The sequence below is a fragment of the Rhamphochromis longiceps genome, linkage group LG12 (genome assembly GCF_057381845.1).
Source record: "Rhamphochromis longiceps isolate RC_006_pf linkage group LG12, R_longiceps_female_GT1.1, whole genome shotgun sequence".
Taxonomy (NCBI): Eukaryota; Metazoa; Chordata; class Actinopteri; order Cichliformes; family Cichlidae; genus Rhamphochromis; species Rhamphochromis longiceps.
In genome coordinates, this window is record NC_140568.1 from 35,058,482 (window position 1) to 35,081,301 (window position 22,820).

Sequence of the window (22,820 nt, forward strand, 5' to 3'; positions counted from 1 at the left end):
AAGGGAGATGTTAGCCTGGGAGATTATGATCTATGAACAGGATCACTTACGCCAACACGGCAGCAGAAACTTCTTAAGAGAGGAAGCCAAAAAAGATGAAGTATAACTCAAACACAGTCTTGGTTTTCAATCAAGCTTTTAATGAAAAGATCATAAAATAACAGTTTATTTTTCCTCACTGCTGTACATTAAGACTGCAAGGTTATGAGTGCTGAGGTCAGCTGTATTACACTTTATGACACTTTGAGTTTGCGAGCCACGCCGCTGCACACGGTTGTGGCTCTGACCTGAATAAGAGCTCTCTGAGGAGTGGAGATAAAGACAGAGAGAAAGAGAGCCCAGCCTGGGTGCTGCCAAAAGCCACAAAAGGTGAGAGAATCTCACGTTAAACACTAGTGTATGAGCATGTTAGAAGTCCAGACGGTAGAACGTGTGTTTACATTGGTGAAGGTTTATGCACATGCTTGCTGAAGTGTACCTGGGCATATACACTTTTGCATGTGAAGTGTGTTTGCCAAGGGGGAGGCCTTCTTGCCCTTTAATTATTTATGACCAAAGTCCCTACATGTCCAGTCGCGAGCCTCTCAGGCCATGGATCCTGATCCATAATTGAGAGGCTGTTCCCGAAGAAAACCTAAGAGAAAGGGTCAATACGCCCGCTTTATGGGCAACTCCACTAATCGACTCTTCAGTATTTCTTAGCAGCTAATTATGTCTTTCCATTAATGTAGTGCACATGAAGGTGACAACGTGCCTTTAAAAATTAATAAACATAAATTAACAGTTATGGATGAAAATACGCTGCTGGAAACTTTACTTCAAAAACAGGATATTCTTGTTACAGAAGGACGGCAGAAAAACAAGAAGTCTAAAGGTAATGGCAAGAGAGTGCATTTCTGTAAACACAAGCTTTGAGGTAATTTGGTGTGTTCAGTTTATTAGTCACAGAAAGTACAGTAAATACTGAAAAATTCAGCAAGGAGCGAGATAAAGTCCACTGTGTGGTAACCGAAATAACACAGGGTCAACAGGCTAAAGCCAGGGTCTCGTGTGCGTGTGAGATAAAGCAAGGGACAATAAAGCTAATAAACAGGGTTTAATGGCACTGGAGGCCATTTTAAAAGTGGCTTTGGTTAAGTCTGTCAAAGTAAGAAGAAGAATCTCCATAATATCTAGACAGACCAGCCCCTCTACTAGAGAAAATGCCTGGAGAGGATGGCAGAAGTTAATGACGACGAAAAATGAGATGGAAACTTGGAAGTTTAAAGCCAAGTACGGTCTCTCTGGTGAGTTTCCCGCTTTGAATATGTCACTTTAAAGCTTTTTTTTTTTTTTTTTAAAACAAAAGCAACTGCATATTGATATGGTAGCTCAACAAACACAGCAACATAGATGAGGTAAGAAGAGAAAGAAAGAATAAACCGTCAGTTAAATCGGAACTGATGGGAGAGCATCTGGGTTTTCCCAAAGACCTTGAAAAACATACAAAGTGCACTTAGTAAAGCTATCGTATTCAACGTTTCTAAAAATCCTCTGATGTTAAACTTACAGATACTAAAAACATTATGTAGTTAGATTTAAAAAAAAAAAAAAAGGAGTAGCGGCAAGTGGTTTAATAGAAGAAATGTAACAATGGTTGAGAGGAAAACGACGGCTGAGAGGAGAGATCTGTGGGTTACGTGCACATTTCTGCTGTGTGTTTGTTTGTTTGTTTAAAATATACATAAAATGTCAGCAGGATGGCAACACCCAGGGAAAGCAAGCTCGAAAAGATACAGTAGCCTCTGCGCTGCACAGGCAGGGACAGCGTCCTGTCTGTGTCCACAGAAACACACACACACACACACACGCGCACACACAGGGTTTACTTCCACTGGTGTGCAGTCATTCAGTGAGACCTCAAGAACAAATGGGCAAAAGAAATGTAATAAAAATAAAATAAAACACCCATAGTGACTTACTTGAACTAAAAACCCTACAGACTGTCAGGTATTACAGAGCAGATAATTAATGCCATAGACCATTTTGTTTTTGAGTTAAAAAAAATAAAAAAAGGAAGCGAAACAAAGAAAAGAAATTCGATTCTCCCACAAATAAGGTCAGCTTCACAGATTGTGGTTAATGGCTATGTCTTGTGTCTTAGTTTTGATTCTCAGCTTGAAATCCTCAAAACAAAAAAACAAAACAAAAAAAAGGGGGGGGGGGGGGGTCCTGCCTCCACCTCAGTCTCACACACTGAGCAAATTCTTTGAAAAAGGTGAGGGCAGGCCCAGAAATAAATACATTCATCACTGACAATAGACATTTGATTAAAAAAAAAAAAAAAAAAAAAAAAAAATAAGAACACTGTCAATAAGTGTTTGCACCAACTTTCTTTGAGGCTCAGCCAGCCAGAGTTTTGTGCTGCTTTTACCCACAGAACACAGGCAGCTTTAAAAAAAAAGTTTCAAAACAACATCATAAAAGCAGAAAACTGACAATAACATTCACAGTTAAGACTACCAGATAGGCTTGTTTACATGCAGTGAACAAATCAAAGCTACATTCTCCAGATAGGTTTCAAGAACCGCCAGCATAAGAGATGTACCACGTCGGACTACGAAAACAACCCAAAATATTCAAGCATCATTCACCCACACCTACATATTAAGAGACCCAAGCAGCAGAGGTATTCCTCGAGTGTATTTGGGTAAACAAAGAGACAAACATTGAGCTAAAGACCCTGACTAACAATGCCTTTTGATTAATACGTCAAGGATGCACAGCCCCCCCCAAACACACTTTCTGTGGTCCCATCTGAAGACAGGCCAGAGGGCAGGAGGATTGGGGCGCAGGGTCATCCCAAAGCCAGCTGGCAGGGAGGGGAGGGGTGGGGAGTGCCCCTAAAACCACACACCCTCCCCTTAATTGAATATGCAGTAGTTCACTCCATGTTTAACGCTATGCTTTTGTTTTGGCAGCAACCTCTGTGGAAAAGCATCTTTCACAAAAAAAAAAAGAAAAGAAAAAATGATAACGCACACAAAACCATCTCCCTAACTGGCCGAGCCTCGACTGAGGTCTGTAAAACTGTAAAAGTTTATGTAAACAATGAGATAAATACATATGTTTCTTTTTAGAGCCACACATGGTTCCATAATCATTCAAATGTGCTTTGGTTTAAAAAATAGTTTGTGGATTTGGGTATGAGCTTTTTTTTTCTCTCTTAGTTCTTTGTACAACGTTGCAACTATTTCTGAACATAGTGTGTTACTAACTAAAACGTAGACTTGTTTTGAGCTGCCTCACCTTTGTCAAGGCTTTTTGTGTTAGTTGAAAAAAAGTAGCCCCCTGTTTGTCTTAAATATGAAACTAGTGTTTTGCTTTTCCCATGATCAAAATACAGAGAAATTGATACAATGCTATATTTTACAAATGTAGCTGAGAGTCTGCATTCACAGATGCAGAACAATCCCTGAAGTATTTGAATAGTAGTAGTAATAATAGTAGTAATAGTAGCATGGTCACAGTTTGGAGTTCGTAGTATGTTTTTTTTTTCCTTTTTTTTTCTCTTCGTTACGTCGAACAAGCAAGCATTCAAATGCAGCTGCAAAAACCTTTGCAGAGATGGCTAGAGATCGTGTAGTACAAAACACCTTTTGCATTACAGACATTACACTGTACTGCAGTAAGGGCTGCGAGTACAACAACGTTTGAAGGCAATGCATTGTGGACTCCCTCTTCGGCTAGAAGAGGTCACAAGCAACAATGTATCAGGCGATAAATAACACGTTTGTGGATCTAGGAATGGGTGGGTGGGGATCGAGGAGTGTGAAAAATTCAGATGTACCATGCAATCACTAAACAGCAACTGCCTAAGAACAAGACACCAACATCCAACATAAGTAACAAGTCTGGGAGCCCAAGACGCAGGTACCTTAAAACGGTAGTGATGTTTGTGTAACTGCAGCTGCATCCCTATAATAATCAAACATTTCACAGACCATAACATGAGGACGAAAAGGAATTACAAAAAAAATAATCATGAGGACAGGTAAACCAACATAACAGAGGAATGCCTATAAAAATAAAAAATAAAAAAAAAAACTTGTAGTGAGGGTTCATACTCTACAGTAACTGTTAAGAGGCGATACACTGGACAGGTTTGAGTGAAACAGAAGAGACAACGGGGGGCCATTCTCAACTTGTCATTGTTTACAATGAGGTAAAGCTTGAAATAGTTTAAAAATAAGTTAAAACTAATTCTGTGGTATAATGGAATACAATCAGGAACAAAAGGATGCCGCAAGAGACCAGCGAGTTGTCCAGCTGTCCAGTGCATCTCTGCTTCTCCCTTCTTATTACAAGTTTTCACATGTCTGGCTCACAAAAAAACAAAACCAAAACAATTAAGTTGAACTTCACATTAAAATTCTGATTATATTTTCTCTTTTTTTTTTCCTTTTTCTTTTTTGGTCTGAACAGAACACATACAATGTCATCAAGTCCTGTTTTTAAAGTCATGGAATATAAAGTGATAAGGACTCTGGATATAAATGAAAAGGAAACAGGAAACATGTTCAGGGAACATGTTTTTGTTTTTTTGTTTTTTTAAATAAACTTTACCAATTTTTTTGGGTGGTAAAGTTTACGTCATACCAGCCCACCAATCAGCACAAGCTTTCCTTGCAATCCACAAGACCCTTTGTCAGTCATTGGCCAAAAACTCCATCAAAAGAGTGGATTTCTTTCTCTGGACTTTGAATATAATTCATAATTTGTTTTATACAGCAAAAAGAAATCAAAAGTGAAATAATTTAGTATGCTATATATCTTAAGTACATCTTTTTAAAAACTTTGGTTATGAACTTGTCTAGCAAAGTTTGTTAGTTAGCTCTGTTCTCCTCAACATTCATAAGATCTTTGGAACTCTATATATCTAAACTAACCAACTAAGCACTAGTTGCTCCAGGCTGGAAGCTACAGTACACTTTGAAGTGGAGCCACAATGAACAGGGCACCCAAAAGCTATATCTGACAAGTACAAACAACAGCTAAAAACAATATTAATGTGTAAAATCTATAAGCATTAAAAACCTGTGTTGAGAGATGGGCAGGTTAAAGCATTAGATAAAAACTTACCATAATCTACACACTTTTTACAATTAATTACATAGGAACTTTCAACTAATCAACATAGAGTTTGTAAGAGTAATCAGAGGTAGAGAGGTCACAAGCCTACATAAATAGACTTTTCTTTTTTCTGAGGGGAGGAAAGCTATACAGACAGAAAAATAAACGTACCCACTGAACATAACGCTCAGTCTAAAAACACCCTCTTCACCTTATCCCCATGAAACCACCCGCCCCGCCCCGCCCTGCCCTGCCCCAACCCAACCCAGATCCCTCCCCTCCACAAGAAAAGTCCCAAGACCTTCCAGTTTAAACATTCACTGAAACATGACAAGTTGTTTAAGCAAAAAACAAGTACCTCAAGGGTTCATCTGTCCAACCAGGTTTCATTCCTGGGAGCACTAGCAGGCAAATCTGAAAACAATGAAAATCTTCTCTATATTAATGCAAACAGCTGTAGAGAAGACTGAGTGTTTGTCATCTGTGAAACAAAAACTTAAATCAGTGTCCTCCAACGTGAACCTTCTTTCAAGAACTTCCAGTTAAAGCATGGAGATGGTCCCAAACCCAGTTACCCCTCCTCTTAAGCCCCTTTCAGACATGTTTTCTGAGTGCCTCAATGAGCACACCAAATTACTTCTCTGTAAAAGTAGTGACAGAATTCGCATTAGATACCGTTTATGTGTAGCTTTTAACACAGCAGAAGTCTGAATGCATGCAGACATGAGATTGTGACTGAACACCTGCGTAGATGTGAGTTGCTTAGCCCATAAGAAAAACAATAACATGCACATAACTGCATTTTATCCCACCAGATCTGCTTCTTTGTGGTAGTAAGATGAAAACAATTACTCTCTAATACAGTTTTGCTGTTCCCAATCCTGAGGAGAGATCTTTCTGGGGGAAAGCGGTGGCGTACAGCCCATGCAGCAGCACTATTTAGCAGGCACACTTAGTGTCAGTGGCAAAGAGAACTACAAAAACAAAATTGGCAAAGAAAAAAAAATTACTTTTCTGTGTTTGTTTTTGTTTCTAAGATTTTACATTGTGTTCCTGAGTGCACTGCTTTCCTTTACAGTAGTACAGTTTTGCTCCTTGCCAAAAGTTCGAGCTCTTTATTCCTAATGGCCCACCACCTCAACTCTTTTCAAGCCTTATTATTTTACATTATATTCCGATTTAAATGAAATCCTCTGTAAAAACTGTGTATAGTTTGATTTATTTTACACAATCGTTTGGAAACAACTGTGCAAAATAAATAAATTTTTTAATACTGACCAAAATAATCATGATTGGGATTTTTTGCCAAATCTAGCAACTCTCTTCATCACCTTCACATCTATGACGGTATAACTGTGAGAAATATGGATGTAGAAGTCATCATGTCTGTATGCCAGAAGGCCATCACTTTAACAGATTGGGGTAGCGAGCAATGTTACATATCCCATGTCTGAAAAGGGCTTTATATACAGATACCCATCACCAACCAACACAACGAAGCATATAAAGCTGTCAGGGTTAAAATAATCTTTTTGCTGAATTATTGCCAGTATTGTTTGCACGTGGTTTTTTTTGGTCAAAGTAGCACTGGAGTACACAGGGGACTCTTGAGTCATCTGAAAACTTCAGAGACTCAAAGGTAGAAGAGAGAAAAGCTGCTGAAGGGTATGAAGTGAGAGGCTTGACATTATATCAGTACCCACATTCACATTTAACAGACCAGACGTTATGCAACTCCACCATTGCTTTGTGACTTTGGAGAGAGACAGCAGTAAACTGTCCCTTTAGAGCTCCTGAGAGGTGAGCAGACGTTGTTCGATATAAACAACAACTGAATCCTTGCATCAACAAGATCCCACCATCACCAAGAGCACACTGTGGCTAACGGCTACATCATTCACTTAGCCAGGGCATCATAAACTGGATTAATATGTAGAACTATGTGTATGTGTGCATTTCTTTGCTTTTGCGATGGAGAAAAGGTTTGTATTTTCTATTCCCAGAGTTCTTTGGCTTGATGCATTTCTAAGAGGGTGAGGTGTGCATTCTCAGGTGACTGATGAGGTTGCGCTGCTGGGTAAACTTCCCCCCACATAGCTGGCATTCATACGGCTTCTCTCCAGAGTGGACACGCATGTGCTCTGTCAGACGGTACTGGCGTGTAAAGCGCATGCCACACTCTTCACATGCAAATGGCTTCAGGCCGAGGTGGCTACGCATGTGGCGTGTCATGGTTCCCCTCTGGGTGAACATTTTGCCACAGATGTTGCAGGGGAAAGGCCTGGTCAGCCAGTGGCTCTTTTCATGTTGTCTCAGGGTTGCTGGGTCTTTGTAGCTCTTACTGCACACTGTACACTTGAACGGGCGCGTTTCAGAACCAAAGGTAGAAGGACCTACAGTGGCAGAAAGGTCCTCGGCCTCCTCCTCATCTTCCTCTTTCACAAAGGTTCCTCCCTCCTCTTTGATGTAGAGCTCATCCTCAGTATGCGTCTCCACATGAGCATTGAGCTGTTCAGAACTGGGGAAACCCTTACCACAGGGAATACACACATAGAGGTTGTCTCCAAATGCTGGCTCAAAACCTTCCTGCCTGTACACATAGTTGGCGCTGTGGTGCCCCCCTGCTGTTCCCCCTCCACCTCCTGCAGTCTCTCCATCACTCTGACCACTTTCCTCACTGTGATCCTGGCCATTCTCTCCTCCTTCTTCCTCGTCCTTACACTGGAAGGACTGGTCAGATGTGAAGCTGTTCCCACTCCCACCTCCAATCCCAGATGAGCGGCTATCTTTAGGACCAACAATTACCCCATTAACCAGGGGCCTGCTGTGATCTTCAGACTTCAACCCTGAAGCCTCTCTCTTAGGCCATTCATTCTTTCGAGCTCCCTGTCGGGACTTTTTCTGTGGTGGAGGACCCTCTGGCTGGTTTTGGATTTCCTCTGAGGTTTTAGAGGAGGAGTTGAGGTCCATGGTCTCTGAGATGCAGGTGTCTGCACCCGGCAAGGTGGTAGACGAATCATCCAGTGAGGCACTGTTGGTTGTCGATACTGAGGCAGATTGAGGGGATCCTTGGGAGTTGCTGTGTGGGCTGAGGGCATCTGTGGCTGTGCCCGCAGAGGGTGGACTCTTCTTGGAGAGGTCTAGTCCAAGGTCCGGTTCCCCCGCACTTCCTCCGCTGCTGAGGTTACCATTACTGCTTCCATTCCCCCCATTCCCGTTCTTCCCAGAGGTGCCAACAAACATCTCGTCATCTGAGAGCTTGTCCCGAAGGCCTTCATCTGGCTGTGGCTGGTCGGCATCGGAAAGGGTTGGAGGATAGTGGTTATTGTGGCCAGTAGGGGTAGAAGAGGAAAGCCGCTGGTTGTTTAGACGCAAGCGGCTAAGGGGACCTGGAGTGGAGGGTTTACCTGGCAGGGGTTTCCCACCATTGCGCTTAAGCTTCTTTCTGCACAGAGCAGCAAGGTCGTGGAGCTGGAGGTAGCTGGCTGCAGTTAAGAGGGCACTGAAGTTCTGCTCATTGCTCTGGTCTGATGAGGACAGTAGCTTCCCAGTGTAGATGAAGTCAAGAACTTGTCTGAATACCGAGGGGTTAACCATCTCTGTGTCGAGGTTGATGAGGTTGTCATGGAGGACCAAAGATTTAAAGTAGATGCTGCTTGCCGCCAGGATGTTCTTGTGGGCACGGAAGAGAGCATTCTCCACCACAATGATAACATCACACAGGAAGCCCTTGGCTCTCTGTTGGTTGAGTTGCAGCAGCAGTTGTTTGGCATGATTTGGCAGTTCCATTTCCTCCGCCCTTCTTTCCCCTCTCTCTCGTCTCTCTCTTCCTACACGTGCACCACCTCAAGCTGAAAGAAACAAAACAAGGACATGATCAGTATTACATTAAAAAAAATAGTTTTATTACACTGAAACCACATAAAAATAATGGGTTATTGAGAAAAGAAATAAAGAGTGGTGTTTCTTAACAGATAACGCAAAAATCAATATTTAGTGGCATTGGCGGTGGATGAGGGGGAAAAAAAGGCTGAATAAGCAATGTGCTGTAAAGGCTTAGCTAACGCTTCTCTAATGGCAAAATTGAGCTCACTGGGAAATTAGCAAACTGTTAGCAGTGCATGCCATATAATCACACAGCTGCTTAGAAACTGGAACCTTCTCTGTGTCCGACTTTTCTTTTTAAACAAACTGTAACCCTACATGGATCAAGTTCTGACTGTACACATTACCACTTATCTGGCACAAAGGTCGTAGGGGTGGAGGACAAGAATGGGTAAAGTAACTTCTTTCCTAAGTTGCCTCATTCCACTATCTCACCAGAGTAACTAGTTTCGATGGGATGCCCTCTCTGGAAACTCAGCTAACTCTAGTCTCCATTAGGTCATGGTAATGTCAGCCCTGCCCTATTGTCTGGGGGTTGGAGATCTGTGGAAGAGCAGGGCTGGGGGGGGGGGGATTAGGTGACACCTGAGCAAGAAAAACTACACAGGCGCTTGGGCAAGAGAGGAGGGGGAGGGTGTGGCCCCAAGGCAAGGACAGCACCACTCGATCCTCCAGAGGGGCCCTTATTTATGGAAATAGGACGAGTGAATCCAATTCACTGCTAAACAACATACTGATGGCCTAATGGTACACACCACAGTACTTCTATTTCTAGTTTTCTCTACAAACACACATTTTGTGTTAATGCAATAGATGCAAAACTTCTGAGGGCAATATCAGTGGTATGATTTGGTTGAGGCAGCAGTCTGTCCATGTTTAACGTTCCCTCAAAGCCACAGGCAAGCTTAGACAACACAAATTTTCAATAACCACAACAGGGTATGCCATACTACAAGAGATTACAATCTAAGACAAAGAAATGTTTAATTCAAGTCAAACACATGTAGAAATTGCCATTTTAAGTGCCAAGCAAGAGCTTTGAAATCACATTTAAAAACACCCAGCACCAAGGGTTGAAATGGATCTGCATGTTGTTTAGTGATTGCAGTGTGCACATCTCAAACAGTGGATGAATCAACATTTGAATAAAAAAAATAAAAAAAAATCATTTTTACTGTAAATAAACAATAACATGGTTTAATTTGTGCTCAAAATCCTGACTCTATGGGCAAAAATACCAGCTGATATCAATATTGTGCACAGATCACCAGATTAAAAAAACATTCTAGAGTTAAGACACCAGTAAAAGAGGAGACAATATTAATATTGATTCAATAATATGAATTGACCAAAACGAACTATATTAATGACATACGTAGTAACTATCGACCGAGGTAGTTACATTAGCTCTATAGTTTAACTTGAACTTATTCTAGGTTAATATATCTTAAGCATGATGCCCTTAGATACCTTTTAGTAAAATTAAAGCACACATTATCAAAAAAAATTCTGAATTTCTCTCCTTGTGTATACCATCTCCTTAACCTAACTTCAACAATCATACAGCTTCTGTATAATGCTGTAGGTATGAGATATGCAGTAGCAGGAAAAACGGCAACGAACAGCTGAAAGCAACAAACTAAATATCAGGTACTGATAACGACACATTACTACTGGCATTTGACCTGGTCTTAGATCAAAGCAAAGCTTTTAAAGAATATTTCAGTTTGTAATAGATGTGAATTATCCTCAATTGTCCTCAAAACGCCATCAGGGCAAAAGCATAAGTTAAAATTCAAGTAACTGTATCTGTTTAAAATAGTTTTAACTGCACAGTAAGTAAGCACAACTAAGGAGTCCATCACAGCGTTAAACAAAGACATACATATCCTGGCTAAGGCCCTCCAGTATCCCTTCAAATACTACAGAGAAAAACAAAGTACCACTAAAGAAGATGGCACACTAGACATAAGAGACTTGTTAAGGATGGTAATGACCACCCATTATTATAGTCAAAATTAAACACCATCAAAGAACAAGAAGGTTAAAATTTTAACCTGGTAAAGAGTGCTGAGTGTATCCGGTATATAGCCAAGCTGACTCTGTCACAGACTAGCTGATACAATCAGCTGAAGTGATCATTACCCCCAGGTCCAGGCCTGGGCTTGCCTCCTCTGCTTTGACACTTCTACTCACGATCTTCTTCCCCTCCCCCGTTTCTCCTCTGTACCTCTCCTTTCTCTTTATCTTCCAGCCCTCACCAGCCTTTCACCAGGCATGCAGACACATCCCAGGAACAGCTCACTGTCCTGTCCCCAATGTAAATCATAATGAGCTATTCTGAAAAGCACAACCCAGATGTGTTAATCGTACAACAAGCTAGGGGAGTTTACGGCACTCAGCCCTGCAGGCGGTAATGGAGAAGAGGGCTACTAGAGAAAGAAGGGCCTCTACTGTGATGCCAGCCAGGAAGCCATATATCAAGTCTCTCTCTTAACATACACACACACGCACGCACACCTCTGCAGGCTTTATGGGGGGATTCAAGAGGCTTTTCCAGCGGACCAACATAAAAGGGGGCTGGGCTCACAGTAGAGAAGCCAGTTCAGGAGAGAAAAAAAAAAAAAGAAAGAAAGAAAAAAAAAAAGCCCTCCCCCATCACCCTCCACCTCTCATCCCTCGTTGTCTCCCTTTCCTCCCCTCCATCACCCACCCAGCTACCCTCTCCCCCTGGCCCCTCCATTGCTGTGCTGTGCCGGCTGGATTCCAGGGAGCCGCTAATGGATTATGGCTGATCTATATGCAGCTAGGGTAGGACACGTGTAGGCCCGGCTCACCTTCCAACGATGCTGCCCAGGAAAAAGAGGCATGATACCACAGGGGACAGAGAGGCCTGCACCATGAATGTAGCTCCAAGTGTGACTGCATGGCACCCTTTCCACCTAGAAACATTTCAATACTACAAACCACACCATTGTTCCCGTTTAACTCCGCAGTTAGAGTCAGGGATGATGTATCAACTGACAAAAACAGCAAAAAAATAATACTATTTCCAGCATGCCAAAAGACTAGTTTCTATGGATAATATTAGTAAGTTAGAAAGCAGTCTGCAGGGTTCGATCACCATAGTTTTAAGCCCTACACAAAAAGGCTGGTAGCTCATTGGAGAGAAAGCATGATAGCTGGTTTAGAAGGGCTGTAAGAAAGACTTCTCTCTCTGGCTGAACACCCTACAACATACCAACTAAATTCAGCCCAGGGAGGTTGTTGTCTTTGAGCACACACAGTGGATCAGCTTACCATTCCCTGCAGTGTAACCTCTTCAAAAACTATGACATAATGATAGGGGCAAACTCATCTTAAAAAAAAAAAGAGAAGAAACAAAGCGCCCTGCTACTTATCCTCAACCTTGACTTGTGTCAGGAGCCTGATGATCAGGAGATGAGAAGAGAGGTTTACACACAACTCACAAACACGGCAAGGCTCATGCATGCGTGTGCAGATTGTAAAGTAGAACGAGTCAAAGAGCCCTGGGCACTGAATTAATGTCAACCTTTGAATTAAAACTGGTTACACCTGAAATTTGGATGATCAGGTTTGACTTTATTTACCACCCCTGTTTCTGCTTACAATTTTCCAGCGCATATAGATCCAACAGCAAGTCGGTGTTCATGTAGCAAAGGTGACAGAGAGCTGTGGCACTAATCTCCTGAACACAGAGTAAAAAAGCCAAGAGAAGGCAGAGGTGAGCCAAAGTCCTGTGGTGCAATAACAAAACACACCCTACTGCTGTGAAAGGTCATCTGCTAACAACCAATAGAAATCAGGATTGACCAGGATTTTACATGCAACTTTTGTTTAATTGGGGCTTCTTTCACAGAGATTCATTTAAGCAAGAGATAGTACTGGGTAGAGCAGGGCGATATGGCCAAAAATATTTATCACGATATATATTTGAAAATTTGCGATAACGATATAACTGACGATATAATTGATGCGAGACAAAATACAACTCCACAACATTACTAGCGCAAAAAGACAACCTTCCATTTATTTTCACTTAAACAAGAAGCTGGTTTTTATGTACATTAAAGCTTTATAAAAATGTAACAGTGCAAATGCAAATTCCTTGCTGAAAGTTTAACCAAAAGGCATTTCCAGTAGAAATGGGCTGACATATCCTGAGCATAACCATGTATAATATCCACTGAAGTTAAAAAGAGGTGCTTTGCAACATTAAACTGCAGTGTGCAGTACGTATTTTTTGGACCATAAGGTGCACGGGATTATATGGCACATTAAGCGAAACAAAGCAGTCAGATAAATCAAACTTTATTAAACTCATTCTTCTTGCTTCCTCCACTTCTGTACCATTGTTTCATTAATGTTGAATTCTCTGGCAGCTGCTCTATTCCCATGTTGTTGCAGTATATTAATGACTAACCTCGTATTGTGGATGGATTATCTCAGTTGTTCTCCTGACTGAAGTTTGGTCCGTTTACAGCATCCTGCCATGCGATTGCATTTGTCTCTAACCATGAAGAACCTTCACGTTAACTTTTATAAGTGGAAAAGTGTTAGTGTTCGTCCTCCAGCTTCACTGTTTATGTTATGCTAACATAGCTGTGTCGCTAGCGATCACGTAGCACATCATTATATACCAGCTAGCCCAACTTCAGTAACCCTACAAACGTCACTGCTGTTTAGTTTCCTGTCTTCATTTATGTTGGAAGTGATAGCAGAGCTGTACGTTTGATTTTTTTCAGAAATCTCTCAGTCAGAACATGCAATATCATGCTTAGGTAACTAGCGAAACTAGCGAGCTAACTTCCGCTAGCTTCCTGCTAACTTCTAACTCCGTTAAATGTAATAACTTTTGTTTTCATGGATGCCTGGAAGTTAAACTTTATAGTTACACCTGGTAAAGCAGCAATGCTGATCGTTTTATTAAAGATGAAAGAATTTAGACAGTTTTTAACTCTAAGTGATGCTGCAGTGTTGTTTGACCTGAAGCATACGGAGTTTAGGACCCAGATTACTCCCAGATTTAAGAGCATCTTAGTCTGACAAATATGACAATAACGACGGCCGCTTGCATGTTCTGCAAAAAAATGTGCTTTGTTGTGTATCTGACGGACAAACACCAAACCAGTTCCACATCACGGAAGTTGCACCATTTTTACAAACCAATTCTGGTTCATCAGTTTCACTCAACAATCGGCCATGTGCGTATGAAAACAAAGGCACTGCGCATGCGCGTTTTACTCCCATTCTATCGCGATATTTCATTTTCCTATCGTTGCCTAACATTATAACGGTATTACCGTGAACGGTATAATATGGCCCAGCCCTAGTACTGGGTTTGTAGAACTGCCATCACACAACATCAGAACCTGCATAAAAGGATCAGTGGTAGAGACAGATAGGTAGGAACGATTGAAGTAGACACAGAATGAGAGGCAATCAAGGGCAGGAGCAAAAGGCCTCACTGTGTGTGTGTGTGTGTGTGTGTGTGTGTGTGTGTGTGTGTGTGTGTGTGTGTGTGTGTGTGTGTTAGATGTGTGCATGTGTTGTGTGTGCACACACACAAACAGAGTATGCTGGTGGGCAGAGAGAGTGGGGGAGGGGTTGGGGGGGATGGTACAAAGCCAGTTTGAAATACAAACACCAAGCAACCACCTCTGAGCCATTTCAACATGGCTGACACTGCTGCATGGGTAAGGCTGGTCCATGCAGGACTCATGGGTACAGCAAGGACCAGCTGTGGAAGGACAGCTCATAATAAAATGAGATTAAAGTAAACAGTTAATTTAAAAAAAAAAAAAAAAAAAAAAAAAGCTAACTACTATGTATGCTCTTAACAGACATTACATGTGAGCTACATACGAAACACATTGAAGATTTATCAGGTTGCTCTAAACCATTTCTGACAATGAATTAAATTCTTTTCTTAGCAGAGCTGTGCAGCAGGGCAGCTCACAGTATTTTATTACAGGTGATATGTAATGCTAGTTAGTCATGCAAATTAACATAATCATTTCCATTTTAGTCTCATTTGATTGGTTACAAAGACGCACGTTGTTTTGTTTTTTCATCCTGCTACACGGCCTTTACACTGCATTACTCTATCACGCACACACATTTAAAACTTCATTTAGAACATCTGTTAGGCATATACATGATCCAAAAATCAGGTCTCTCCTGTTTCCATAAAGTTTCAGAAATCACATTACAGCAAAGGCTCCACAAAACTCAACTTGGTTAGATTCAGAAAAAGCTTCAGATTTACACAATAAACAACAACAAAAAAAAAACCCACAACCTTCAATCTAAAACCTTTTTACAGTTTAATTAAAAAATAAAATAAAATCATTCACTTGTAGTAAGATCAAGTCTTTTAGGCAAGTTGGCAATGCAGGCATAAGACAGAATATAGAAGGTAAAGATGACATATAAAGTCACTAGCTTCAGTCATTTCTTGAAATAGCCTGCCTAAACTTGCAGGCTCAGTGGTAGATTTTTAAGTGCATCTAGTGCTGGATCCATTCTGGATGTAATCTTTTCAGAAAAGCTGCAGAGGACATATCCTGCTATTAGAAAAAGCTCAATAGGTCAAATCGGTTCTGTCCTGTTTTTGGAACATTCCGTTTTTCAGAACTGCTGGACTGCTGGGTGAACAGGTGCATGATTATAGTATGTATGTGAACTACAGTACCCTGACAGTTTGGGTGAACACTTCCAGTGAGGAGTTCAATAGTTAAGCAAGATAAACAAGTCCTGCCCACAGTGCAGTGGAATGACAAGAACCTCATTCTGTTTATCACCGATCAGAAAGCTGTGGCCACATGTGTACATCCTAAAACCTTACACAGCTATGCTGGCATTCAGACCATAGATTGTCGTGTAACACCAGGGAAAAGGAGGAGGAGAAGTTTGCTGATTTTTTGAAAAAAAATGAGATTAAATCCTTTTTTCCTTACCACATACCTTTAAAATGGGAAATGAATCAATTTATTCTGTGGTATGAATGATATCTGGAGGTAATCTTAGCTAATAAAACAACAGCAACCAGTGCCAGATGAATTTTTATTTTATAAATTGTCATCAACTCATTTAATGAGATGATTTAGTAACTCTAGTTTTTCAGCTGTTTTGTAAACGTGGGGTGTAGATGCAAGTGCAAGACTAAAAATACAGCGCTAGAAGAAAAATGTCATGAGTAGATTTTGCATAGTACATTTCTCTTATATTTATAGAGACATTCGTTTGTTATTAAACTTGATGTTTCTCTTGTTAGTACGGGTTAAAACGCAAAAACACAGATTAAAAAGAGAGATTTAAAGTCTACATATAAGTGGTTTATTTCTTTGTAACTGTAAGGGACTGATTTTGACTAAGATGATAGTCTTATAAAAAAAAAAAAAATTCAAAACTAGCTGATGTATCTATTGGTTATGTCTAAATTTCTTTACATGCAGTATTAACTCATTTCTTTACCAGGAGGTAACACTTACTGTCTGCTAATCAGGTCTGTGAGTCGATCCCCAGTTTTGTGAGTGTGTGTGTCTGTATGCATTGGATCGAGTGCCATATGAATCTGTGTGAATGAGAGGCTATAGCTTATAATGGGAACGCTGCTGTGAGTGGTCAGAAACACCAGAAAAGTACTAGTTCATTTAGTATCTGGCAGTTGGAGGTAATGGAATTTAAGATGAGGCTATATGTAACAGTTTTCATTGCTGAAAAAGGACTTTGTTAAACTCTCATTTGAAACATGAAACCTGAATCTGCTTTATGCACTGAAAGAGTTCCAACTACCATTTTCTCCTGCTGCCATGGATTTAATATGAATAACTTTGCATCTCTGCTGTGTCTTGAGTATCGTGTTCATCTAGAATGTCCTCAGGAAAAAAACTAAATAAACACTGAGACCTTCACCAGCAATCCTGTTTAGTAACTGGTGCCCACATACATCACAGTGCGTGCCCTCACTAAAAGCGCAGTAATCAGCCACTTCACCGACAACTGAACATATGATTGGTATGATAAAGTGACCTCTGTCTTGCGAGACAACAACCCCCAACCCACATGACCTGATATCTAATGCTTTGACTGAGGACATCATGTTGGGCGAGTAAGAGATCTTGTATGGTCCAAGGTTTTACAGACCTGCCAGCCCCCCCTCCTCCTTCAGCCGTTAAACACTGCGCAACCTTCTGGCTATCAGCACTACATTCCACATTCTTCTTCTTAAAGAACAACAACAACCCTGTCCCGAGGTGCTTTATCCACTGAACAAACCAAACAGCCTCTGAACAGGCAACCACCAAATAGAACAGACAGCTACATATAGATACAATAGCCCAGAACAATCTATAAGTCCCCATCCAACATGTCAGCACATATAGCCTAAGTAGCCTTCTTACTGTATTGCACTGCCCACACATGCTGCTGTAAGCCTGCATCCAATACACTATGTGTGTGCTGAGAAAGAGAAAGGACAAGACCAACTGGCCGATCATGAGGCACACACACAGACCTCAAATTACCCTCCAGGCCACACTCTGCAGTCCATAGTAATCAATGAAACTAGTCACACTGACCACTTGACTTGGTCATTTTTTATTTGTTTGACCCTTGCTACTTGATCTCTGACCTAAAATGTTCATTTGACAAAAGCATCAAAAAGTACAGCGGTTACTGTACAATATTTTACAGGATTTACTGGAGAGACCAGCTTGCCCACATAATCCATTTTCAGCGTAAAACTTGATCAACTCTATAAAAGTAAAGAGATCAATAGTCTCACTCAGTTTCTTCAAGGTTTATGAGATGGACTGGTTTAAACACAATGGATTAAGCAGTTCGCTCATCAAAGCACTGTGCTTTTACTGTGCTGATATCATCAAGTGCTTCAGGCATAACAGCCAGGAGTCCCATTTCTCCTTTAGAGGCTTTTCCAAATTGGATTATAAAGTGCAATACACATTTGCATGTGTCCCGTTCTTAACAATACAGCTTTTAGGTGTGTTGTTGAAAAACACACCTAAGCTACCCCTCCAGCCAAATTTTGAGGTTGGCAGACAGAGCAGCTGAGCGCTACACCTATATGTAATCTTTTTATTACAGGCTGCAGTCCCCTGCAACTCTAACCAGAAAAAGAAGCCATGAAAACAGTTGGATTTTATCTTACCTTTACTCTACTATCAAAGCAAGAGCTTGAAAAAAATGATAACAATGCCAACTTGAAATGAATTCACACCAATGATCGCAGAAACAAACAGTTAATGTGCAGCTGAGCTACTGGAAATGTGTGCAAAATAATTTTATCATGTGTAAAATGAAAGACATTCGTTTCCCTACCAACTGGCAAAATATGAGACAACTGACCATTTTTCTACAGCCGTTTTACAAGGGGGTAAGTACATTTCGTCAACTGTTAATTAAAGTGGAAACGTTTCCACAGAACTACACTTTGGTTAACAGCAGCCAGTCGAGGAAACGCACATTACTGGCATTCTTATGCCTTCTTATCGCCATGCCCCTTGGTACTTTAACAGCAGTAATCATGAGGAGCAGATCCGCCTTCACACCCGAGTACATGCATTGTTTTATTGGCTTACTTTAAGTTAATGATGAAGTAATTAACGTACTGGTGTGATTTTTTTCCGCCTTTTTAAAAAAAAAAATGAGGATGCTTATTTACTGACAGAAACCAACGACAGTGTAACAGTGTTTCTATAAAACAGTGCAGTTATAGGTCAGAGTGTAACGTGACACCAACGCTGTAGCTGATTACAAAGATGGTAGCTCTGGTAGCACCAGCGCACCTATAGTGCTTCTAAAACGTACACCCCACTGCATCGCTAGAATCGACGTTTAAAAAGCAACGTTTCAAACCAGGCTCTGCATGCATCCAACATTTTAATGGGTATATTTGCAAGACACTCCAGTTAAATGATTTTAATGTGCCTCACATAAGACCAAAGTGGCTTAACCTACATATAAACAATAAACAAGTGGTACCATACTATCTACAAACATCTCAAAGACTATCAGCTGATTGCGCAAAAAAAAAAAACATGCGCAAAATCCACAGAATCTGCCCCGCTCCATTTACCACACAAAGTGCAATTCAATACCAGCTGAAGAGATCTGCTCTGCTTACGCGAAAGCGATTGGTTTTAAAGAAAGATTCAACTAATCAGCTTGCAATTTTGTAAACAACTCACTGAACACGTTGGACTGCAAAACTGAGAAAATGAGGTGAAGAGTAGAAACGTTTTAGCGTTCATATACCACGTAGCGACGTGCCGTCCGTGGACCCTTTCTGTCCCCCTGATGTGCTTTGCCAACCTGGTAATTCTTTGGTACACACTCGTCCTGTGGGACATCTCTCGTAAGCTCACGACGCCTAATTAAAAATATAAAAGGAGCACATCGTTCGCAAACGGCGCATTGTTACAGGTTTGGGCAGAGACCGCGATATGTTCGAACAAATAATGTGGGAATCCTCGGCTTGCCAAGCAGGCTGGTAGAGCCCCTTTTTGTTGGCACGCCGTGGAAAAAAACACCAGCGTAACAGCGAAAACCTCTGCGATTCTTGCAGTGGGTGGTAGGAAACGATCCGATCAAAAAACGACAGAAATACGGCTCCGACAAACATTTACACGCCGCGGCAAAAGGAAAGAATTCATTTTAAATACCTTCTTACATCGGTATGGTCGTTCTCAAGCGGTCTTTACCATCCTCTTGCTCATCTCACAGCCTTCGGGACGCCATGTTGCAAGCTTATGACGTTAGCTTCCTCACCCCTGACCCACATTTGAATAGAAACCAGCCCCAAAGTGCAGCAGTGAAAACATCCTAATGTGGGAGGGTTTTCACTTTTTTACATCAGGAATCTTACTAACTTTACCTGCAAGATGGCACAGAAGGAAACAAAGAGTGCTATTTTCTTTCATTGTGTTCAAACATCTTAAGGCCTTCTCCTCCGAGCAAACCGACCCAGTTATAGTCCTACCATCCTGCTGTGTGCAGGTAAATGCTCCGTGAGATGCCTGACTTTAAAACTAATTTTGTAATATGTGTAATCTATGAAGGGACTGTGACGGGGAAAGAAATAGAAGAAGGGAGTTAAGTGATGTGCAGTTTTAGAATCGATTTACTAAGACTTGAGGGGTATTTTTATATGTGGCATAAGGGATTGTACACGAAAAGCTGTAGTATGTTTTAAAGCGGACTGTTGAGTGTATCCTCTTTTATCTGCAAAGGCCTTCACTCCTAAAATATGCCAGTTCGGTGCGCAATGCACTGGTGATAATACATACCACAACCACCACAGAAAACAGCATTAGACTTGATAAATCTCTTTATCAGCTGGACTTAAGACGGCTGCATTGCCTTCAAAACCTCAAGCCTCAGTATCTAAATAATGATAAGGGGAACCCATTGACTTTCTGTCTGTTTTTCATATTTTTAAATAAAGACAACGTAGCTTAAATTTGTGTAAATACCCGTTTTTGCAGTTATCTTAATTCATTTATTTATTGTTTTGTTTAATGGGACTGTGATGCCTGGTGACAGAACTGGCTTAATGATTTCAAAAAATATATATATGAAAGCAAGTGAAAAGCAGAAAGAGAGGTTCAGAAACTGGACCAGATGTGCGGAAGTGTTGCGATACGCAGGCTCCTCCTCTTAGCAAAGAGAACCAGGCTTCTTATTGCCTCACTGATAGATTTCACTGAAACACGACTTATTCAGAATAGTTGAAGAGTATGCAGATGTTAATAATGAAAATCTTAAAACCGCATTAGCTGCAAGGGGTTGCATCCTCTCGGAATCATTCGCCGTTTCCCAAGTAAAACCTTTTGTGTTTATGTGCTTAAATTGAGCCGGTCACATTCCGTGGAAGTCGGCATTATGGCGGCGTGCCAAAGGCCACTTCTGACACTGTGTGGTTGCCGCGGAAACTGCATACTCAGCGCGAGGGGTTACGTAATCAAGGTGCTCTTACGTGCTCCACGTAAACACAGGTAGAAGATTCCCAGCAAATGTGTGTGTGTGTGTGTGTGTGTGTGTGTGTGTGTGTGTGTGTGTGTGTGTGTGTGTGTGTGTGTGTGTGTGTGAAAACTGTTTAAAATCTGCTAGAACTCTTCTATCCCAGCCTACGTTCACTGGAAATGTACATAAGAAATCATTTATCAGGCGGACTACAGTTTGTGTTATGCGGTGTTGGATCGTTTGCCCAGCTATGTTTGTAATCTAAGAAATGTAGAAATTACTAATTATTGTTTGAAAATTAAATTAAAACTTTGTTGATAATTTAAATAAACTTACAAGATTCTGCCACACTTTACTTTGTAATTGTTTATTCAGTTGGGCTATTAAAAAACTAGAGTCGAAACACATTACTTGCACTGGAAGACCATTTTCATTGTGAAGTCCATGATAAAACAACATCTTCCAAGAATGTGTCGCATTTTACAGTTGATTTCCTTTCACAGTGGAGAAAATAATACATTTTTAACAGTTTGCCTGCCGTGGCATGTTGACATCCATCCATTTAGAAATGATCCAACTCTTAGGAGGAACTCGGTGTACAGAAGGACTAAATTTTACTTGTTATTAACAGAGGAGGAACTAGAATTTTTTTTCACTCTATAAACATGATGAGGACTTTCAATCAAGAGCCAACAAGAAGAAGAAAAACATGTCTAAAACATAAAATGTCACAGTTCATACATTTATACCAGTAAGCCCCGAAAAGTGATAGATAATTAGAGGAACATTCAAAGTAACGGCTTACATATTGATAGAAAACAACAATTCAAATAAAACTGGTTTTATGTGCATCCTTTCTGGCCTCAGGTGTGAGCCCTATCGCGAAAAGCATGTTTGAATGGCACTGTATAATTTCTTAATGAGCTGACTCGTGAAACACAACCGGCCTCTCACCTTTTCCCACGGCAGGGTCTCCACACTTTGCCGAGCAGCGTTGCCCTGAGCGCAGAGCACCCTCTAATGTACAGAATGGGGGTCAGGGCAGCATTAACTCGGGGCAAAATGCGAATAGGGTCAGTGCCCTCATTTTTAAAGGTATAACAGGTCGTGCCGATGAAATTACAAATGATAATATGACAAAATATAGGAAGCCAAGTCCCCAAGAAGAACACCACAACCACCAGTATGAGATACACCGACGAACGCTTGCTGTCTCTCTCCTCGGAGGGCTGCTCCCTCTCCAGCTGAAACCTGGCAATGATGAACAATCGGATATTGAGCACTATCATTATGATAACTAGGAATATGTTCGCGACAAAAGTGCCAAAGCCTGTGACCTGTTTGGCAACACCGACAGTGACCAGGTTCTGCACAGCGACGATTAAGAAAGCGTAGGCCCAGTAGGCAACGATGACCATCACGGTCCTGTTTCGGGTCATGCGCTGGGAGTATTTAAAGGGGGACAAGATGGCGTGGTATCTGTCCGCCTGCGCGGCCAGGATAGCCATGAAAGACAGTCCTAGAAATGTGGGAGCAATGTAAAAGGTTCTCGTGGGGGAGTCATAGACATCCCTCACATCGAGAACACCAACATAATAATAAGACACTCCCGTACAAATGTCACTGAGGCAAGTGCTCAGCATGTACATGAAGCGGTTCTCGCTGCGCAAAGCTGTGTTCAGCAGGATGGAGAGAAACACAGACACGTTGAGGAAAATGATGGTTGCAGCCAAGAAAACGCTGAAAAGGAACATCAACACGTTGCCAAAGTTCGTGAGGGGCAGCGCGAGAGTCAAAGGGCGGCTGGTGTTTCTCAT

At 41.3% G+C, this 22,820-nt stretch overlaps 2 protein-coding genes across 4 annotated transcripts; both read right to left on the reverse strand.

Annotated features, from left to right (window-relative positions):
* Positions 1-1,579: 1,579 nt before the first annotated feature.
* Positions 1,580-19,833, reverse strand: hic2 (hypermethylated in cancer 2). 3 transcript variants are annotated; one of them, XM_085426043.1, is made up of 2 exons: positions 19,712-19,833; positions 1,580-8,963 (listed from the first exon to the last, which is right to left on the reverse strand). In XM_085426043.1, exon 2 carries the CDS (start codon positions 8,899-8,901, stop codon positions 7,138-7,140), a length of 1,764 nt encoding a protein of 587 aa, XP_085282169.1. In that variant the 5' UTR covers positions 8,902-8,963; positions 19,712-19,833; the 3' UTR covers positions 1,580-7,137. The 3 variants fall into 3 exon arrangements, with proteins under 3 accessions (XP_085282169.1, XP_085282168.1, XP_085282170.1); XM_085426042.1 differs by having other exon boundaries at positions 19,704-19,830; XM_085426044.1 differs by lacking the exon at positions 19,712-19,833 and adding an exon at positions 11,055-11,226.
* Positions 19,834-21,541: 1,708 nt separating this feature from the next.
* Positions 21,542-22,820, reverse strand: LOC146657734 (uncharacterized). The gene has a single exon (XM_085424250.1). It carries the CDS (start codon positions 22,818-22,820, stop codon positions 21,954-21,956), a length of 867 nt encoding a protein of 288 aa, XP_085280376.1. The 3' UTR covers positions 21,542-21,953.